Below are 20,822 nucleotides of genomic sequence, written 5' to 3'. Positions count from 1 at the left end.
GCATTGAAAAATGCCTAATACTCTGTAAATAATATGTTAATACAAATATGCATGATGTTAAAATAGGACATGTGTAATATTTTACTTGCAGTTTGTTGTTCTTTCCTACTTATCTGATTCAATTGAGTATGAAAGTACATCTCAATTTATCTAAAACCTGGCGACGTCTGATGGCAGCGAATAGTCATTGTTGACAGCAATGTTGCCCTTTTATGTTAAATTAACTCGGAGAAGTCATCAGAGGAATATGACGCATGAGACCGAAAATAAATAAAATAAAATAAAATAAAGCGTAGAGTTAGTACTGTTATTGAATATTAATTGAACCACACACATGTACCATGCAATTAAACTACTTGGAATCGTCTAAATGCCAGAAAATGTTATATATTTACCATTAACGACAATTGCATTCCGTTAGAAGTTTCTCATGCTATGCTGGACGGGAATGGATGATTGACGTGCGTCGGTAAATTAATCGTATTCCCAAGAAGGATCACCCACTATTCCATCATATAAGCCAGTTCTGCATCCATTCCCTGGTCCATATGTCACAAATACTCAGACGCCCACATACACAGATAGACACACGACTAGCACACAATTGTCCACTAGTACCAAAAACTACAATTATTACAACACAACACAACTAATAGGGTTCTACTGTTATTTTTTTAATGCGCCTGTGCACGTTGACGAGGTCGACCGATAAATCGACACACAATGACTTCCACTGCGAGCCGTGTTCACAAAGACTGCCGTTAAGCTGTTGAACAGCATCTGCAAACACAGCCCACAGAAAAAGTCAATCCACGGCGACCCGCCAATCGGCCACGCCAGTGTGCACAGACTCTTAGTTGACTGTTAGTTTGGGCTGGTACAGAGTATGAAAAAACACAAAACATGAAAAAGGCCCATAAGCCCTCTCGGTCTCCTCGATGCACCACTATCGAGGCGTAATACAATGACCATCTTAAAGCAGGTGTCTGCTCAAATATGCTTGAAGATGTTTGCGATACCGTCAAACCCGTCAACCTAGGAGAGGGCATTCGACAACCTTGTTATTAGTATACAAATACTACAAATACTATATAAAATGTCGACTCTTGTACCATAATGAATAATTACACGGGGTTACAAAATAAAGAATGTACTTTTCAAGTGATTTAGTAAAGGTTAGGTTAGGTCAAATAAAATACAAAGCCACGTTTGATCAAATTAATATACCCTCAAAATCTTGATTTATGGCAAAAAAAACTATTTTTCGGGTCTAAAATATTAGTTTCGCAGTCATTTTTCAGCCGGATTTAAATTTTTTGAGAATTCTGTAACGAGGAAGAAATGGCCCTATCAACGGTATACTATGTTATATTCTTTTGTTAAAAGTGTTATGCGGTATATTCAATCACAATTGGTTGACAAATGACAGCGTTTCCAAATGAGAAACTTGCTCGCATAATCTTTCAAGGGGCCGTCCCCATAAAAAATCGATTTTTTTGCTCGATTGCGTATACATTTGGAAGCATGTGTATAAACTTTAAAGTTTGAAGTTTGTAGCCGAATTTGGAGTTAAACAGGCCGTTAGAAGCAGGATTAAATCTCTCTAAATTTATAATAAAATTGTTGAGTAATTTTCCAAACTTTCATGAAAAAATCGCAAAATATCGGTTATTTACGAGTTGTTGTCCCAAACCCGCAAAGTATTTTAAACAAAAGAACATAACATAGCATACCGTTGGAAAGGTCTTTTCGTCTTCTTTGCAGAACACAGAAATTGAAAATCAGTTTAAAAATGACCGCGTAGAAAATCTTTCAGCGGCGAAGGTCCCGAAAAATATGGAAACTTTTGACTATAAATCAAGATTTTGAGGGAATACAGCATTTCTCATACATTATTTTATGTTGCATTTGATGAAATCTATAACCTAGGTCACTTGAAAAGTACAGAATCACTATGGCACCGTGTTATTTGTAATACTCCAAAGGAATTAAAAAAAGTGAACGTTGCGATACTTTAATATGAGAAGTTAATATTTAAAAAAAGCTACATTGGCCCATTCATGTTCCACTTTTTCCCTCGTGCATATAGGGCTCCAAAACAATTTTTTAACAAAACTGTCGCGATCAAGGAGCATAAAAACCTGTTTTAATTAAGATAGGTTCTTCTTTCGCAGTGCTACAAGCTGCTCAAAATTTAACATCCGATGCTCAGTACAATTCCCATACAATGATTACTATAATCAAATAGTATGGAAAAGGTAGTCAAAGACGGTCTTAATTGAGTCTATCAGTTTTCAATAATAATTCGAGCCATCATAAAGATACCAAAAATTTATGTTATGCCAACTGTCCTTGGCAGCACTGTTTCACCGGGATCTATCCAGACAAATTGCAATTACATCAGTTCTATGAATATTACTTATATATGCTAGTGCTCAAATGAAATTTAATAGTTTCAATAATTAGTTTTGTAAGCTAGTCTTTCCTTAGCCAAAAATTGATAAACGTTGTTTATAAATAAAATGGGTTTGATAGGGGTTAAAAGAAAATTATGTTTCTCTGAACGTTTGGCGAGAATTTAAAAAACCTGTTTTAATCCACCTAGAGGTGCAATTGGGCCTTTCTCATTTCTCCAAACTATGATTTAATAGCTGGTTCGTACAATATAACATTATGGAAATGTCTTTCAATCTTATTACACCTGGTAACTATATATAAGAGCATCTTTTTGTATTCATCGCGGTATCGGTTTGAATCGAAGTTTTCTATGTGATCGCACTCCACAACCCGTAACTACGGAGCCGGAAGTCGGGTGGAGATGGAATTTAATATCAGTTTCCGGGGACGCAACACCTTTCATTTGAGACTAAGTTGATCAAATCGGTCTAGCCATTTTCGAGAAACCAATATAACCGTTATTCTGAATTTGGATACTTCCGGATCCGTCAATGGTGGCCAGTGTGGCCAAAGAGACTTTGAATAACTGTTGGGGACCTAGATCTACAAATTCAACAGTTGTGTTCACATTTTGGAAAAAAAATTCACCTTTTTATTCATCGCAGAATTCGTTAGAATCGGGATTTGTTGCGTGATCGTACGTATCACCCTGTAATTCAGGAACCAGAACTCGGATCCACACAAAATTCAACAGCAGCTGATGGACCTTCCATTTAAAATTAAGTTTGTCAAAATCGGTTCAGAAAAATCCGAGAAACCGATGTGGACAAAACAACAAATTTTGTTTTGTAACCATACTCTTCAACTCGTAATCCGGAACAAGATGTCGGTTGAAAATGAAATTCAATAGCAACCTATGGGAACATTATAACTTTCATTTGAATCTTAGTTTGTAAAAATCGGTTCAGCCATCTCCGAGAAACCGATGTGTACACACATACATACATACATACACACATACATACACACAGATATTTTGCGATCTCGGCGAACTGAGTCGAATGTTATATGAGACTCGGCCCTCCGGGCCTCGGTTAGAAAGTCGGTTTTTGGAGCAATTGCATCACCTTTCTATATAAGAAAGGCAAAAGAGTAATATTTAATTAGCTTAATAAGCATGAGTTCAATGTTATCTTCATGTGATTATAATTTGGAAAGGTTGGTGGAATGGGTTTGAACGTGTAGGGAATGGGGGGTTAGTAGAGTGGGAGTGGAGGATGCGTCAGAAATCCTTCATCTTATTTCGGTATACGGGGTAGATGAAGGAAATACGGGCGTGAGGGTGGTCCAAGAGGAAGGGAGTGGTGAAGGAAGGAGGTGTGAGGGCAAGGCGGGGGGGGGGGGGGAAGGGGAGCAGGTGCTGCGACGCAATACTCAACTGCATATTTTGCCTTCCATTTGAGACTTGGTTTGAGAAAATCGGTTCAGTGATCACCGATGAACCGATGTGACTTTAATTGTGGAATATGCCCGGAATTCCGGACTTCCGGAATCGTCGATAGTGGACAATATATTCAAAGAATGTTTGATTGGCAATCAGTGATCTAGATCTGCGATTAGAAGTAATTTGGTGACCATTTCAATAGTTTTTAGCCTCTGAGGTATTACGATTGTACAGATTTATATGGGAAATTCCAGTGTATCCTTACTAACACCCCTGTAACTCCGGAAGCAAGAGTCAGAACCGAATGAAATTCAGCAGCAGTAAATGGTATTACTGTATCTTTCATTTGAAATCAAATTTGTAAAAATCGGTAGAGAATTCGTTGTGGAATGGGTGTGATATTAGCTTAGGAACTTGGCGGGTTCCCCGGGGGCGTCATGAACCGTCATAGGTGGCCAATGTGGTCAAAGCTGCTTTGATTGATCATTAGTGATCCAGACCCGCAAACTAGAGTAATGTTACATCAATTTTAATATGTTTTACATCATTCGAACATCATGGTGGTACCAGTTTATATGGTAATTTGCTGTGTGACCACACTCTTCAACCTATAACTCCGGAACCGGAAGTCGGATCAACTAAAAATTCAATAGCATGGGAGCGTTATACCTTTCAGATGAAACTAAGTTTGCGAAAATCGGCTCAGCCATCTCTGAGAAAATTGTGTGAGTTTAAATGACACACACACACATACACACACATACACACACATACATACACACACACACAGACATTTGCCGATCTTGACGAACTGAATCGAATGGTGTATGACACTCGGCCCTCCGGGCCTCGGTTAAAAAGTCGATTTTTACAGTGATTGCATAGCCTTTCTTTATATGAGAAAGGCAAAAAGGTTGATCGCCAGTATCTCACAAAAATAATATTATAAATGATTTGTCCAATTCCTTGATCAGTTTTTTTTAAAATATGTAATATTTTATAGGTGTACCAGTAGTCATAAACCAAATGAAGAATGCTCTCTCTTTGCTCAAACAAGAAAATTTTAGGCACCAATTATTGCCATAATTAAAGGACATGAGCGCGGAGCGAATATGTGAACGGAGTCGTAGCCACACCTTTCGCGAGGAAATTTATGCGCAACACTACCGCTAGGACAAAATATTGACAATAAAATGTGAAAAGTTCATTTTTATGTAGACCCCATATTCGTTTCATGTGAAAAGGTGGGAAACAGTTGAACTCTTTTGAAAATTCGTTGTAAAAGGGGCGGCAAATTTAATGTTTGGCCCCGAGCGACAAAACACCTCGCGCCGCCACTGAATCAATCAGCTTATGTAGAATGTTGTTACAGTACTTCTGATTGATTTTTATGAAGATCTAACACACGGTGTGGAAAAAAACTGCTTTTTTAATTTTCGATTTTTGAGCATTCTCTGCCCCACCTTAAATTTGCAATAGGCTCAACACGATACAAGTAGCCAAATTTTTTCTATGTATGTGTGTCATTTTTCTTCGATTAATCGCTAATATTTAACAAAAACTTGGACAACTGAACGATCACTCGCTCACGATATTAAATGCCTTTTTGTCGAAAAGATCGACAACAATATTATATCGTGCGACGACACATTTTTTCGATTTGATTGGTGCTTTTGCGAATATATTTTCACCCAATCGACGGTGAACGACTAGTAGTATGCAATACATCTGTGCATCTCCATCAATTTATGTCGCCCAATCAAAATGATACTCCGAAAAGAAACTACAGATCTTACCGAAGACGAGATTAAACGTATAATGCTGTAAATAAGTAAATAACTAAAAACCATCCACATTTTTCATAAAAGGAATTTGTGTAAATGTGATATCAGATGTGATTTTAGGTCTGATCGTGGATTTGTGGAGCCACAGGTTATTACGTTGTGCGTGCTTGCGATGATCTAAAGAAGCTTCAGATTGCAGTCGTGATTCGCTGGTTGGACACTTTTTAACTGGACCGCTTTTTAGTTGGACCTCCGCTAGTTGGACCATTGTCCAACTAAAAAGCATCTGAACGGCAAAATCTCATGTCAAATTTACATTGACAATCAATCTGACAATATTTAGAGATGTGAATAGATTCATTTACACTGCCAAAATCTCCTTTGGAGAGTTTTTGACATTTGTCAGTCGGTCCAATTAGCGAATCAAATTCGTTAGTTGGAGAAGGCTGTAGCCCAACCAGCGAATCACGACTGTATTCCGATTTTGCACGCGTACATAGAAGCATAGAGCAGATTCTTAGTATTGCTTATAAAATTCTACTAAAGAAGTGGCATATTAATAAGGATAAATAAATAATTCCGGAACGGTAACGTCAAATAAAAAAGAGTTTAATAAAAATGGGCTGAGTATTAGTGAACCCATGCCATCCGGAGGTAAATTCCTTTTATTTTCTTTATTGACACGGTTTGGTTGACACATTTTTCCTTCTTTCATTAGGCACCACGAATGATGGAAATACCGCTCGACGATTTTTCGAAACAAGAACAAAAATTCTTCAAAAACCTGTGTAAACTTTCAAATTGATAAACGTTGGAAATGCGTGTTTCACTATTGCCATCTGCGAAACTGTTTGCTACACGCAACCATAAAATAACCTACAGAATAAGTTCTTTTAACTTAAATTTAGGTACTTTTGAGCTGTGCGTCGCTTTCGTACTTATTAGTGTTGTCAAAAACAAAACGAGAGATTCGACTCAGTCGAGGTCTTCCGTGCAGTAAGGTACTTTTAAGTTGTTTGGGGTATACTCAAAATTAGGTAAATTCAACTTAAATTTAAATAAATTAAACTCAAGGTTGAGTTATTTTTTTGCCGTAGTTAAATGGAAACTACCTTCAACACGGTTTACCTAATTTTACCTTCCTGCACGATACCACGAGATTGAGTCAAAAGTACTGAATTTTAGGTAGTTTTTCGGTGGCGTGTTTTTTTTTTTACAATGGAGAAGACCTTTATGTCCTAGCCCAGTACACGTGCTAACGGTAGGGTCCAATCTACCACACTGGTTGCACTGGGGGCGTGTCGGACTCGAATGGTGACCAGCCATTAATACCGACTAAACTCCATTGGGCTCCGCCATCATTCCTCCCAGGAACTACCTCTCGGTATTACTTCTGGGGGGATGGCTGTACTAAATGTACTCATTCACTCTCACTCACGCGTTCATACATCCTGTATGAGGCTTACTTGGGTGCTCTCTCAATCGCACTTTGATTCACTCTCAAACACTCCCACATGAGGCTGACTTTTGTGCTCACCTTTTACGTTCCATGCGAGGCTGACTTGTGTGCTCACCTTACTCATTCCTTGCTAGGCTTACTTTTGTGCTTGCCCTACCCATACCATGTGAGGCTGACTTGGGTGCTCACCCTATCACCTGATTCACTCTCAATCGTGCCACTCTATTGTACCTTTGTCACTCCCCCTGGCATCCCATGTGGGACATTTTTCTTAGGCCCCACTTCTGACATACCATGCGAGGCTGACTTATGTGCTCACCTTTTTCACTCCTTGCTAGGCTGACTTTTGTGCTAGCCTCTACCAACCTGTGAGGCTGACTTTTATGCTCACCCTTAACATGCAGTGTGAGACTGACTTGGATGCTCACCCTTTCACTCCTCTGCCACGCCATGAGGCATCGATAGCTTAGTTCCAACATACTACGCTACGACCCTCCCGTCTTGGCATGAGGCAGTCCACTTATACGCATATACACTCACTCTTCTGTCTTGCTTCGGGGTGGCTGGGTTTACCCCTTACGCGGTTGCCATTCGCTGCGCCAAACCTGCCTCGGCATGAACAGACCATTCACTGGCCTTTTTTGCTCCAGCTAACCAATTACTAGTTAGCCATCCCCGCCGTCTGTTGCTCGGTTCGCCAGATTACCTGTAGCCTACTGGCAATCTGGATGGTAGCAGCCGAGACTGCGTTCCACTTCTCCACCGTTTGACACATCCGGTGAATAAGGGTATCCGGGGTTGTGTCCCAGCCACAGACGTCAAGCATTGCTCTTCTTTCGACGTCGAACCGATGACATACGAACAGTATGTGTTCGGCAGTTTCATCTACACCTGGGCAGTCCGGGCAGACTGGGACCTCCGCGTGCCCGAACCTGTGGAGGTACTGACGGAAACAGCCATGGCCTGACAGGAATTGTGTCAGGTGGAAGTGAACTTCCCCATTGGGTCTTCCCACCCAGCTCGATATGCTAGGTAACAGCCGGTGGGTCCACCTACCTTTCGAGGAGTTGTCCCACTCACGCTGCCATCTGGCGACCGAGGTCACCCTGGTGCGCTCGCGGGCTCCCCTATTTCCACGTAGCTCAAAGCACTCCTCATCTTCCCGAATGACCAGCCCGACTGGCATCATGCTCGCTATCACGCAGGATGCATCGTGTGATACCGTGCGGTAGGCAGATATCACTCTGAGGCACATCACGCGGTAGGTGCTCTCCAGTTTCTGTAGGTAACTGGTTACCCTCAGTGCTCTTGACCATGACGGGCCGCCGTACCTGAGGATAGATACGGCAACGCCTGCCAGTAACCTACGTCTACTGGCGCACACCTTTGAGCTGTTGGACATCATTCTCGATAGTGCCGCAACAGCAGTCGACGCTCTCTTGCACGTATAGTCGACATGGCTGCCGAAGGTCAGCTTGTCGTCTATAATGACTCCGAGAGACTTCAGACTTCGCTGTGAAGTGATCGCGACTTCTCCCACATAGATAACTTCATGTTGTGCCGACTTGCGGTTGTTGACGATAACTACCTCCGTCTTATGATGAGCGAGCTCCAGGCCTCTCGCGCTCATCCATTCCTCCACCGTGCTAATCGCGTGTTCTGCGGTTAGTTCTACCTCAGGAATTGACTCCCCGTAGACCTCCAAGGTTACGTCGTCAGCAAAGCCGACGATCTTGACCCCAGGAGGGAACTTCAGTCTCAGAACCCCGTCATACATGAGGTTCCATAGCACCGGGCCTAGGATCGAGCCCTGCGGGACTCCGGCGGTAATCGGAACCCTTTTCTGACCGGCATCGGTCTCGTATAGCAGTACGCGGTTTTGGAAGTAACTTTACAGGATCCGGTACAGACCCACCGGTAGGCTAAGCCGGTGTAACGAGAGCGCGATGGCATACCAGCTTGCGCTGTTGAATGCGTTCTTCACGTCAAGTGTCACTAACGCACAGTATCGAATACCTCGCCTTTTTCGTTGGATCGCTATCTCGGCAGTATTTATCACTGAGTTGAGAGCGCCCACTGTGGAGTTACCCTTCCGAAAGCCAAACTGGTTGCTTGACAGACCGTCCGTACCTTCCGCGTACGGGGTGAGCCTGTTGAGGATGATCCTCTCAAGCAGTTTGCCAGTCGTGTCTATCAGACAGATTGGTCTGTACGCCGATGGGTCGCCTGGCGGCTTCCCGGGCTTCGGCAACAGCACCAGTTTCTGCCTTTTCCATCTATCGGGGAAACGGCACTCGTCAAGGCATCTCTGCATAGCTAGCCTGAACATGTTCGGGTTCGCTATGATCGCTGCCTTGAGAGCGTTGTTTGGAACTCTATCCGGCCCTGGAGCTTTGTTCATTGCTAGGGATTTAGCCACTGCGAGTAGTTCTTCATTCGTCACTGGAGCCACCATTTCGACCGTGCCCGCACTGTCTCGTAGTGCAGGTGGCCAGGGGCTTGTGGCTCGAGACGGGAAGAGTACTTCGATAATCGTTGCCAACCGGTCCGGAGACCGTTCTGGGGGTGAGGAGCCCCCTTTGGTCTTGGCCATCACAATCCGGTAGGCGTCACCCCACGGATTCGCGTTGGCACTCTCAGACAGGTTGTCGAAACACGCTCTCTTGCTGCTTTTAATAGCCTTGTTAAGGGCTAATTTCGCAGCTCGAAACACTTCACGGCGGTTCTCTCTTGCATCCTCGGTGCGAGCTCTTTGCATCCTACGTCTAGCTCTGAGGCAGGCTGACCGTAGAGCTGCAATCTCGGCACTCCACCAGTATACCGGGCATCTACCGTTTCTTGGCAGTGTTTTTCTCGGCATAGTGGCGTCGCACGCGCGTGATAGGACAGCTACCAGCGCATCCCCGCTTAGACTGTCGGTGTTGGCCTCCAGTCCCAGGGCCGCGGTGAAAGCTTCGCTGTCGAAGTGATTGGACTTCCACCCGCTTACCTGACAGGGATCTCCCGCCCTCGGATGCTGCACACCATAGTTGATCTTAAAGCGGATTGCTAAATGATCGCTATGGGTGCAGCCTTCGTCTACCCTCCATTCCATGCCTGGAGTCAGACTCGGGCTGGCAAAGGTCACGTCAATCCACGCCTCCACTCCGTTTCTACGGAATGTACTAGCGGAGCCATTATTAGCTAGCACAGTATCGAGTTCCGCAAGCGCTTCCATTAGCGCTTGACCCCTGCTATTTGTACAGCGGCTGCCCCACTCCACTGCCCAAGCGTTAAAATCTCCCGCTATTACTACCGGTTTCCGGCCCACTAGGTCCGACGAGAGCCTGTCGATCATCTGGTGGAACTGTTCTATTGGCCACCTTGGTGGGGCGTAGCAGCTGCAATAGAACACACCATTGATCTTGGCAATCGCCACACCCTCGGCGGAGGGGTGTATTACCTCTTGAACCGGGAACCGTCCCGTTGTACAGATTGCCACCATTCCAGACCCGTCCGACACCCAATTGCCGTTGCCGGCAGGGATGCTGTACGGGTCTAATAACAGGGCGACATCTGTCCTCGACTCCGAGACCGACTGCCACAGCAGCTGTTGGGCTGCTGCACAATGGTTAAGATTTAGCTGTGTGACTCTCACGGCTTTGTGCAGAGATACAAACGGGAATCTTCTCACGGACCAGTGTGAGGTGATCCAGAGGTGGCGGCAGCACTACGAAGAACACCTGAACGGCGATGCAGCAGATGACGAGGATGGCACGGTAACGCACCTGGGAGCACGCGCGGAAGACATTACACTACCGGCTCCGGATCTCCAAGAAATCCAGGAGGAGATTAGCCGGCTCAAAAATAATAAAGCCGCTGGGGTTGACCAAATACCAAGCGAGCTACTAAAACACGGTGGCGAGCCACTGGCTAAAGCGCTGCACTGGGTGATTACCAAGATTTGGGAGGAGGAGATTTTACCGGAGGAGTGGATGGAAGGTGTCGTGTGTCCTATCTACAAAAAGGGCGACAAGCTGGATTGCTGTAATTACCGAGCAATCACCCTGCTGAATGCCGCCTACAAGGTACTCTCCCAAATACTATGCCGTCGACTATCACCAATTGCAAGAGAGTTCGTGGGGCAGTACCAGGCGGGTTTCATGAGCGAACGATCTACCACGGACCAGGTGTTCGCTCTTCGTCAAGTACTGCAGAAATGCCGCGAGTACAATGTGCCCACACATCATTTGTTCATCGACTTCAAAGCCGCATACGACACTATCGATCGAGATCAGCTATGGCAGATTATGCACGAGTACGGATTCCCGGACAAACTGACGCGATTAGTGAAGGCGACGATGGATCGGGTGATGTGCGTAGTACGTGTCTCAGGGACGCTCTCGAGTCCCTTCGAATCACGCAGAGGGTTACGGCAAGGTGATGGTCTCTCGTGTCTGTTATTCAACATCGCGCTGGAAGGTGTAATCAGAAGAGCAGGGATCGACACGAGTGGTACGATTTTCACAAAGTCCGTTCAGCTACTTGGCTTCGCCGATGACGTTGATATTATTGCACGAAACTTTGAGAAGATGGAGGAAGCCTACATCAGACTGAAAAGAGAAGCCAAGCGCGTCGGACTTGCCATCAACACGTCGAAGACAAAGTACATGATAGGAAGAGGTTCACGAGAAGAGAATGAGAACCGCCCGCCTCGAGTTTGCAGCGGTGGCGACGAAATCGAGGTGGTTGAAGAGTTCGTGTACTTGGGCTCACTGGTGACCGCCGACAATGATACCAGCAGAGAGATTCGTAGACGCATCGTGGCAGGAAATCGTGCTTACTTTGGCCTCCGCAAGACACTTCGGTCGAACAGAGTTCGCCGTCGTACGAAGTTGACCATCTACAAGACGCTGATTAGACCGGTAGTTCTCTACGGGCACGAGACCTGGACCATGCTCGTGGAGGACCAACGCGCACTTGGTGTCTTCGAACGGAAAGTGCTGCGTACCATCTACGGTGGAGTGCAGATGGAAGACGGCACATGGAGAAGGCGAATGAACCATGAGTTGCATCAGCTGTTGGGGGAGCCGCCCATCTGTCATACCGCGAAAATCGGACGACTACGGTGGGCCGGGCACGTAGCCAGAATGTCGGACAATAGCCCGGTGAAAACGGTTCTCAATTGCAACCCGACCGGTACAAGAAGACGTGGCGCGCAGCGAGCACGATGGATCGACCAGGTGGAAGACGATTTGCGGACCCTTCGCAGACTGCGTGGCTGGCGACGCGCGGCCATGGACCGAGTGGAATGGAGGAATCTTTTGTATACGGCACAGGTCACTTCGGCCTTAAACTGTTAATAAATAAAAAAACTCTCACGGCTTCTTCTTATTTAACTCGCCGAAGGGACACGAAGGTCCGCCCATAGCATGTTTATGGGCTTGCTTCTTAGCGGTGCAGATAAGGCACTTGTATGCCTTAGTGCACCCCCGCTCTTTATGTTTCTCCTCGCCGCAGCGACGGCATAATTTGCTCCTATCTATGCCTTTGCATTCGTATGCTTTATGGCCGGACTCAAGGCACCGATAGCACCTATCCACTGAAGGCGGCTGGGTGTTATACTAATAGGGCATACCGACCAGCCGATCTTCAGCTTCCCTTTCTCGGTAACCTTTTTGGCATCCGCCTTCAGAAGCCTGAGGTAGGCTACTTGGGTGCCAGACGGTCCATCTCTCAATCGCACAGAGGCCCGCTCGATTGTGACGTCGCAGTGCTCCTTAACGGCTGCGACGACGTCTTCTGCGGTCGTGAACTCGTCCAAGTGCTTGCACTGGAGAGTTGTTTCCGCACCTAGCGACCTGATTTGGGCGCCCTCACCAAGGACCTCTTGGGCCAAGGCCTTGTATACTGCACTTGATTGTGCGCCTCGCTTCTGCACCAGAAGCATCTCTCCCGTGTTAGTGCGTCTTACGCTACGCACATCCTGCCCAAGGGCTGAGAGGCTTTCGGCCGCCTTCATCGATTTTAGGGCATCGGCGTATTTGTCCTTGTCGGTTTTTAACCACAAGGCTTCGCCTCTGTCCTTGGCCTTCTTCGCAGGCCGCGGTACCTCCGGTTTTGGTGCCGGCTTTTTCTTGGTGACCAGCGTCCAGGGGTTTGAGCCCCCCTGCCCCGGTCGTGCCGGGTTGCTGGTACCATCGCTCTCAGCCGCGAGGTCACTCTCGCCCTCGCTTACCTCGCCCAAACGGCGTTTGACCTTGACGGTTGCACGCCGAGTGGTGTCGGTTTTGGCACCTTCGCCTGGCGACTTCCTAGGGCGCTTCGCGTTCGATGCCGTCTTGCGATTGCCCTTTCCTTTTCCCTTCGAGGGGGTGTACACGTGTTTGACAGCTGCACTCTAACTGCATTGTATCGATCACTGCGCCATCTACAAACGTTTGCCAAACGTGTTTCAGACGTCTGAATTATTCGGAATTTCAGTAGCGGGTACTTACACATGATTCAAATCGAGCCTAAACGTCTGTTATCTGTGATAATACTAATTGTTGATTATTTTATTTTACTTTTTTTCGTCACAAATAAACATGCATTAGGTGTTGACTACTTTCATATAGATGTCTCAACTATTTCAAATTAAGTATCTGATAATAAATCCAAATAACCGTCAAAAAGGTGTATTATCCATTTTCAATTTGAAGAAATTATCGACGGTAACTGTAACTGTACAACAAATTGTATTTTGTGATTACAACTAATTTTTTACACTCGGTGCTACATTTTTCGAACGTGTCATTTTTCCCTCAGGAAATCCATTGCACCAAAATGCGCTCTTCATATACTGCGACGAAATACATCTGTCAACGCAGAAACCGTCGAGCTGGCAACACTGCCTGACAAAGGCAACGCGTCCGCTTCAAAAGCAACACAACAGTGAAGCGCCGCGTCAGTGGGTGACAGACGTCATTTGATGACAGTGGAGATACGTCACCGAACTGTCAACGGCAAGACCGCGTGTTCTCGTAATCGGTCTATTCCACATTAGCCGTGAACGAGAACAGGACTGAACTAGCAAAGTGCTGAAAATTAAACAAATTGAAAATTTTAGTATTAAAGTGAAGAAAAGTAAAGATAGTAAAGAGTGAAAGCGAGATTAGGAGTAAAGTATAGAATTAGATAGAAGTGAGTTAACTGTGCTAGAAGGAAACTCGCGGACGAAGCTAACCGCTATCTAGGGCGGAGAAAAGGAATAGGCCACCAAAGTTTGAAGCTAATTAAAATCATTACGCTGTCAAAACGGCCTTTTTCCTTCGCCCTACAACCTCGACAATCTTCAAAATTTGTGGTAAGATGGCCGAACAGACGCCAATTGGAGATACAACGGAGTTGGAACAAGAGGAATCCAATTGTGTGGCCTGCCAACGTCTGGATAGTGCGGACAATATGGTCCAGTGTGACCGATGCGACGGATGGCGGCACTATACATGCGCCGGGGTGGATGCGAGTGTGATGAACCGGTCATGGGTGTGCGGTGATTGCACCTCCATGCAAGAGGATGCCATTTCATTGAAGAGCGGTTCCAGTCGTGCCAGTGCAGCGTCGGCGCTTTCCGTCTGTATGAGCCAGCTGGTGGAAAGGCAGCAGCTAGAACGAAAACGTGCGGAAATAGAGCTGCAACGCCGCCATCTTGATGAGCAACAAAAACTCATCGACAAAGTGCTGGAAGGAGAAGAAAATGGCAGCCATCGCAGTGGTGTTTCAGCGCGCAGTGGTACCAATGAAGCGGCTTCACCTACTTCAAGTAAGCGTCTTTCTACTCCACTTCCCCCCGGTGCCCCACTAGCATCATCTGTTCGTCGTTCGGTACCGGCGCCGGGTACACCCAGATCGGTAGCGCCACCGATGGTAACCATTCCCCTAGCAGTGTTGAAGCCGTCTGCGTCTCAGTTACCGCAGGGAACGAAATCTGAGGATGCATTGTTGGAACTCAAAAACCGAGTGGAGCAATGCGAAAGGCGAGCAAAACCGACACACGAACAGCTATCAGCACTACAAGCACAGTTGGAACTGTGCCGCAACCTACTTGAGGGATTTCAATCCAGTGCGGAAATGTGCGAACGAGTCGGACAACCGGAAGCAAGCAGTACAGTGACGGAGCAGCTACCAAAGCCAGCGGCAAGCCAGCCGCGCATGGAGAAGCAGACCGGCGCCATTCCCAAGGCGGGCCGAACGTTAGCAACTGTCCCGGAGGGCGAACGAATTCGGTCTAAAAATGGTTCCGAAGCTGAAGCAGTAGGTGGAATCGACCCAATGAATCGACGCTGGCCTGTGAGGGAACCGGTAAGCCATACTAGTTTGGCAGCGGTAAGTCAAACAATCGCAGCAACGGAAAGCAATCCAAGCTATATGGAACCCCCAGGTAAGCGTCAAGCCTTGAGTAATTATTCAATAAATGCAAACGAATACACCTCTCAATATTGCCCCACGACCAATATGTATGAAATTTCCCGTGAACAGTCGCGAAATTTCGCGCATCCGGGAAATAGTAAAATGCCTCCTGAAGTTCCCCGCGAGCAGCAGCAAGTTTTTCACGCGCGCCCGGGTGTAACACAAATACTAACTCTGCCCAAGAGTCAATATAAGAATAAAACCGATGAACGAATGCGTGATTCCCCCACATACCCGGTTGAATTCAATAAATTTCCTCTGCCCCCTCGTCTGTCAGAAAATGTGTATCAAGACCAAGTGATTCCCCCTCGAGCTCCAGGAGGTCCAACGCAGCAGCAGCTAGCAGCACGGCAGTCCCTGGCTAAGGAACTTCCCCGATTCTCTGGAGACCCAGCGGATTGGCCGATCTTTATTTCAAGCTATCGATACACAACAGAAGCCTGCGGCTTTTCGGATGGTGAGAACATGCTTCGCCTGCAACGATGTTTGTCTGGTCCTGCGCTTGAAACAGTACGTAGTCGGCTGGTGTTACCAGCAGCGGTGCCCCAAGTGATCGAGACACTTCGTATGCGATTTGGACGTCCTGAGTTGCTGATCAACGCTCTGCTACGCAAGGTGCGAGACATCCCAGCACCACGGTCCGACAGATTGGAAGGTCTCATCGATTTCGGGACGGCGGTGCAAGCGTTATGCGACCACATCGAAGCGGCGAACGAACGCGCTCATTTATCGAATCCTTCACTACTACAGGAACTCGTTGCGAAACTTCCCGCAGATCAAAGGATGATGTGGGCAGGATATAAGCGTAGTTTTCAAGTCGTCGATTTAAAAACCTTCGGCGATTACATGACGTCGGTGGTGCAGGACGCGTCGAGCGTAGTAACTTTCGAACCTGAGTCCAGAAGGAACAACCCACGCGATCGTCCGAAGAACAAAGCGTTCGTGAACACTCACGCGATGGAAGGAGCAGTCAGTTCTGTACGGTCAATGAATGTGCCAACCGGCGCAGCGAAACAGTTTGAGTGCGCACACTGCAGCAAAACTGGTCATCGAGTGCGCGAGTGTATTGCATTTAAAGCGTTGCACGTCGACGACCGCTGGAGAAGAGTCCGAGCTTTAGGTCTTTGTCAAAATTGTCTATTCAGCCATGGACGCAGGGCGTGTCGGATTCGTAGTAGTTGTGACATCGAGGGTTGTCAGTTCCGCCATCATCCACTGCTTCACTCTCTACGTGGGCCTCCAAATGCTCCAGCATCGAATGCATTAGTGGCGGAGAATCACACCCACCGTCTCCTGACTTCGTCGACGCTGTTTCGGATAATTCCCGTGATCCTACATGGAAGCGACGTCTCGATTGACACCTTTGCATTCTTGGACGAGGGATCAGATCTGACACTAATTGAACATGATCTGGCTGTATCGTTGGGTCTGAAAGGTAGCCCTCAGCCTTTGTGTCTACGCTGGACGGGAAACACTTCCCGCATGGAAAAGGAATCGCAACGCATCACTTTCGAGATCGCAGGTGAAGGACAGCACAAACGGCACAAGATAGTGAACGCAAGAACGGTTCAATGTCTCAATCTGCCGAGTCAGAGTTTCCAGGTGGAAGAAGCAGCGACAAAACACGCGCACCTTAGGGGGATTCCGGTTAGCAGCTACCATAATGCAAAGCCTAAGATCCTCATAGGAATCGACAACCTACGACTTGCGCTACCACTTAAAGTAAGAGAGGGCGATGGTACCGGTCCGATAGCTGCGAGAACCAGATTGGGCTGGTGTGTCTACGGCCCGCGAGAAAGCGGTGACACCGAAGCTTATAATTTCCACGTAAGCAGATGCGATTGCGACGAAGAACTTCACGATACGGTGAAGCAGTTTTTTGCCATCGAGGAAGCAGGCGTGCGCCCGTCAAACATTCCAATGTCTAAGGAAGAACAACGAGCGCTAACCATCCTGGAAACTACAACCCGACGAGTAGAGAACCGTTTCGAAACGGGTTTGTTGTGGAAAGAAGACAATGTAGAATTCCCGAACAGCTACACGATGGCGGTACGTCGTCTAGAATGTCTCGAACGCAGAATGGATCGCGATCCGCTGCTAAAAGAGAACCTCCATCGACAGATGTGCGAATACGAGGCAAAGGGTTACGCGCACAGGGCTACGAAAGCGGAGATAGATGCAGCGGACCCAAGAAGGGTATGGTACCTCCCGGTGGGAGCGGTAATAAACCCTAAGAAACCAGGAAAGGTCCGAGTTATTTGGGATGCAGCCGCCAAAGTCGATGGAGTCTCACTTAACAGCGCTCTTCTCAAAGGTCCGGATCAACTCTCGTCACTTCCAGCCGTGCTATTCCGCTTTCGACAGTATGGGGTGGCGATCAGCTCGGATATTCAGGAAATGTTCCACCAAATCCGTATCCGAGAGGAAGATAAGAATTCCCAGCGCTTCTTGTGGCGCGCTTGTCCATCGGAGAAACCTACGATCTACTTGATGGATGTCGCTACCTTCGGGAGCACCTGTTCACCAGCTTCGGCACAATTCGTCAAAAATCGGAACGCAGTTCAGCACGCTGAACTGTTTCCTGAGGCATCGAAAGCGATCGTCCACGATCACTACGTTGACGATTACCTGTCGAGTTTCGGATCCGCAGAAGAGGCGACAAAGGTAGCAAACGACGTGCGATACATTCAGGGCCAAGGAGGCTTCAAATTGCACAACTGGCGGTCAAATAGCAGCACGGTCCTCGAGCAACTGGGCGAAGTACCAGATGGAACTGAGAAGCAACTGAACCTGATCGACGTGTCGACAACCGAGAGAGTGCTCGGTATGCTTTGGAGCCCATCATCCGATGAATTGAGTTTCTCTACTCAAATGAGCGACGAGGTACAAACACTGATTCGCATGGCAACCCGACCGACGAAGAGGCAGATTCTACGTTGCGTCATGACGTTGTTTGATCCACTGGGGTTACTCTCGCCGTTTATCATCCACGGAAAGGTCTTGATCCAGGACCTGTGGCGCGAAGGCACGGATTGGGACGAACAAGTAGGCGATTTAGTCTATGCGAAGTGGCAGAGGTGGATCGAGATGATCAACCATATCGCAGAGATCCGAATTCCCAGATGTTACTTCCCCAACGCCACGAGAAGGACCTACCTCAGGGCTGAAATGCATGTGTTTGTCGACGCAAGCGAAGTAGCCTATTCGTGCGCTATCTACTTACGCACCTTCAACGAACACGGTAAACCACAGTGCAGCTTAGTAGCGGCAAAATCAAAGGTCGCCCCCCTGAAACCGTGGTCTATTCCCAGGCTGGAACTGCAGGCGTGTGTACTGGGCGTACGGTGGTCAAAATTTGTCAAGGAAAACCTCGACGTCCCAGTTTCCAAGACGGTTTTCTGGACCGATTCCAGAACGGCGCTATCCTGGATTAATGCTGACCCTCGAAACTATCGACAGTTCGTGTCCTGTAGAGTAGGTGAGATACTTGAGCATACTTCGGTAAGCGACTGGAGATGGGTGCCTTCCAAATCCAATCCAGCGGACGAAGCAACGAAATGGGGTAGTGGACCGTACTTCAACCACGACAGCAAGTGGTTCCAAGGACCGCATTTCCTGAATCTCCTGGAAGCAGATTGGACCTGTCGCAAAGAACCGGTGATGGTTACCGTGGAAGAAATGCGTGTATCGACACTACATCACAGTTCGTTTGAACCAACGATCGATTTCGACCGATTCTCTTCCTGGGACAGGTTGCAACGTGCGACCGCATACGTTCTCCGTTTTCTGCACAATGTATCGAAGAAACAGCCACGATATAGTGGACAGCTACAACAGTCGGAACTGAAGGCTGCTGAAGAAGTCATCTTCAAGTTGGTGCAACGTGAACAATACCCGGACGAAGTTGCAGCGCTGTCAAACAAAGCGCCCAATGAGACCGGTCAAGAAGTCATCGGGAAAAACAGTTGCATCTACCAAATGATGCCGAAGCTGGACGAGAAGGGTTTGCTACGTGAACAGGGTCGAATCGCGGCAGTTAAGAACGTCGCCTACAACGTGCGCCATCCCGTGATTCTACCGAGAAGGCATCGCGTCACGGAACTTCTGGTGCATCGATTCCACCGCAACTTTCGCCATGGCAATGCTGAAACGGTCGTTAACGAAGTTCGACAATTGTACGCTATCCCGAGGCTTCGATTGGTGGTCAAGAAAGTGGGCAGAGAATGCCCGTCCTGCAAAATACGGCGAACCAGACCAATGATCCCTCCAATGGCACCACTGCCATCTGCCCGCTTAGCCCATCACGAGCGAGCTTTCACCTACACAGGGGTGGATTATTTCGGACCATTGCTGGTGAAGTTGGGGCGATCCAATGTAAAGCGATGGGTCGCACTGTTCACCTGCCTAACGATTCGTGCCGTACACCTAGAAATCGCCTACACACTATCAACAGAGTCCTGTATTTCGTGCGTCCGCCGATTCGTCGGACGGCGCGGGCCACCTGCCGAGTTTTTCAGCGACAACGGAACGAATTTCCAAGGAGCCGATCGAGTACTGCAGCACCAGATAAGCCAGGGACTGTCCGCAACGTTTACCAGTGCAAACACGAAGTGGAACTTCATACCACCAGGAGCGCCACACATGGGCGGAGCGTGGGAACGCCTAGTACAGTCCGTTAAAGCTGCAATGAAAGAAGCGTATTCCGAGGGGAAGCTTGACGACGAGGGGTTGCAGACGTTGGTCGTGGAGGCTGAAAGTGTCGTGAACTCAAGGCCTTTGACGTATCTGCCATTGGAGAGCGAGGAGACCGATGCCCTCACCCCGAACCACTTCCTGTTGTTAAGTTCGAATGGGATGAAGCAAATGAACGACGAAGATGAAGGACCGAGACAGTTCAGCGAATCAGTTCGGTGTCGAATCCTGGGGGATTCCTGGGAGCACATCCAGCATCAGCTAGATGTATTCTGGGGGCGCTGGTTGGTGGAATATCTGCCGGTGATCCGCCGACAACCGAAATGGTTCAGCGAGACACCATCATTGAAACCAGGCGACCTGGTAAGTGGGAGCGAGGGCGAATAGTTTGCCTGAAGAAGCATGCGGACGGCAGAAATCGACGAGCGGTCGTGAAGATAGGCGACAAGACTTGTATTCGACCGGTGACGCGGTTGGCTTTGCTCGACGTCAAGGAGAGTGGAGCTCCGGCGGACTCCGGACTACACCCGGGGGAGACTGTCAACGCAGAAACCGTCGAGCTGGCAACACTGCCTGACAAAGGCAACGCGTCCGCTTCAAAAGCAACACAACAGTGAAG

General features: G+C 47.5%; 1 protein-coding gene across 1 annotated transcript; it reads left to right on the top strand.

Annotated features, from left to right (window-relative positions):
• The first annotated feature begins 14,413 nt into the window (after nucleotides 1-14,413).
• Nucleotides 14,414-20,590, top strand: LOC131679995 (uncharacterized). Its single transcript, XM_058960733.1, has one exon. The coding sequence runs from the start codon at nucleotides 14,414-14,416 to the stop codon at nucleotides 20,588-20,590; it is 6,177 nt and encodes a 2,058-aa protein (XP_058816716.1).
• The last annotated feature ends 232 nt before the right edge of the window (nucleotides 20,591-20,822 follow it).

The sequence above is a fragment of the Topomyia yanbarensis genome, chromosome 2 (genome assembly GCF_030247195.1).
Source record: "Topomyia yanbarensis strain Yona2022 chromosome 2, ASM3024719v1, whole genome shotgun sequence".
In the NCBI taxonomy this organism is placed as follows: Eukaryota; Metazoa; Arthropoda; class Insecta; order Diptera; family Culicidae; genus Topomyia; species Topomyia yanbarensis.
The sequence above is the reverse complement of the archived record's forward strand: the minus strand, read 5'-3'. Positions and strand labels throughout refer to the sequence as shown.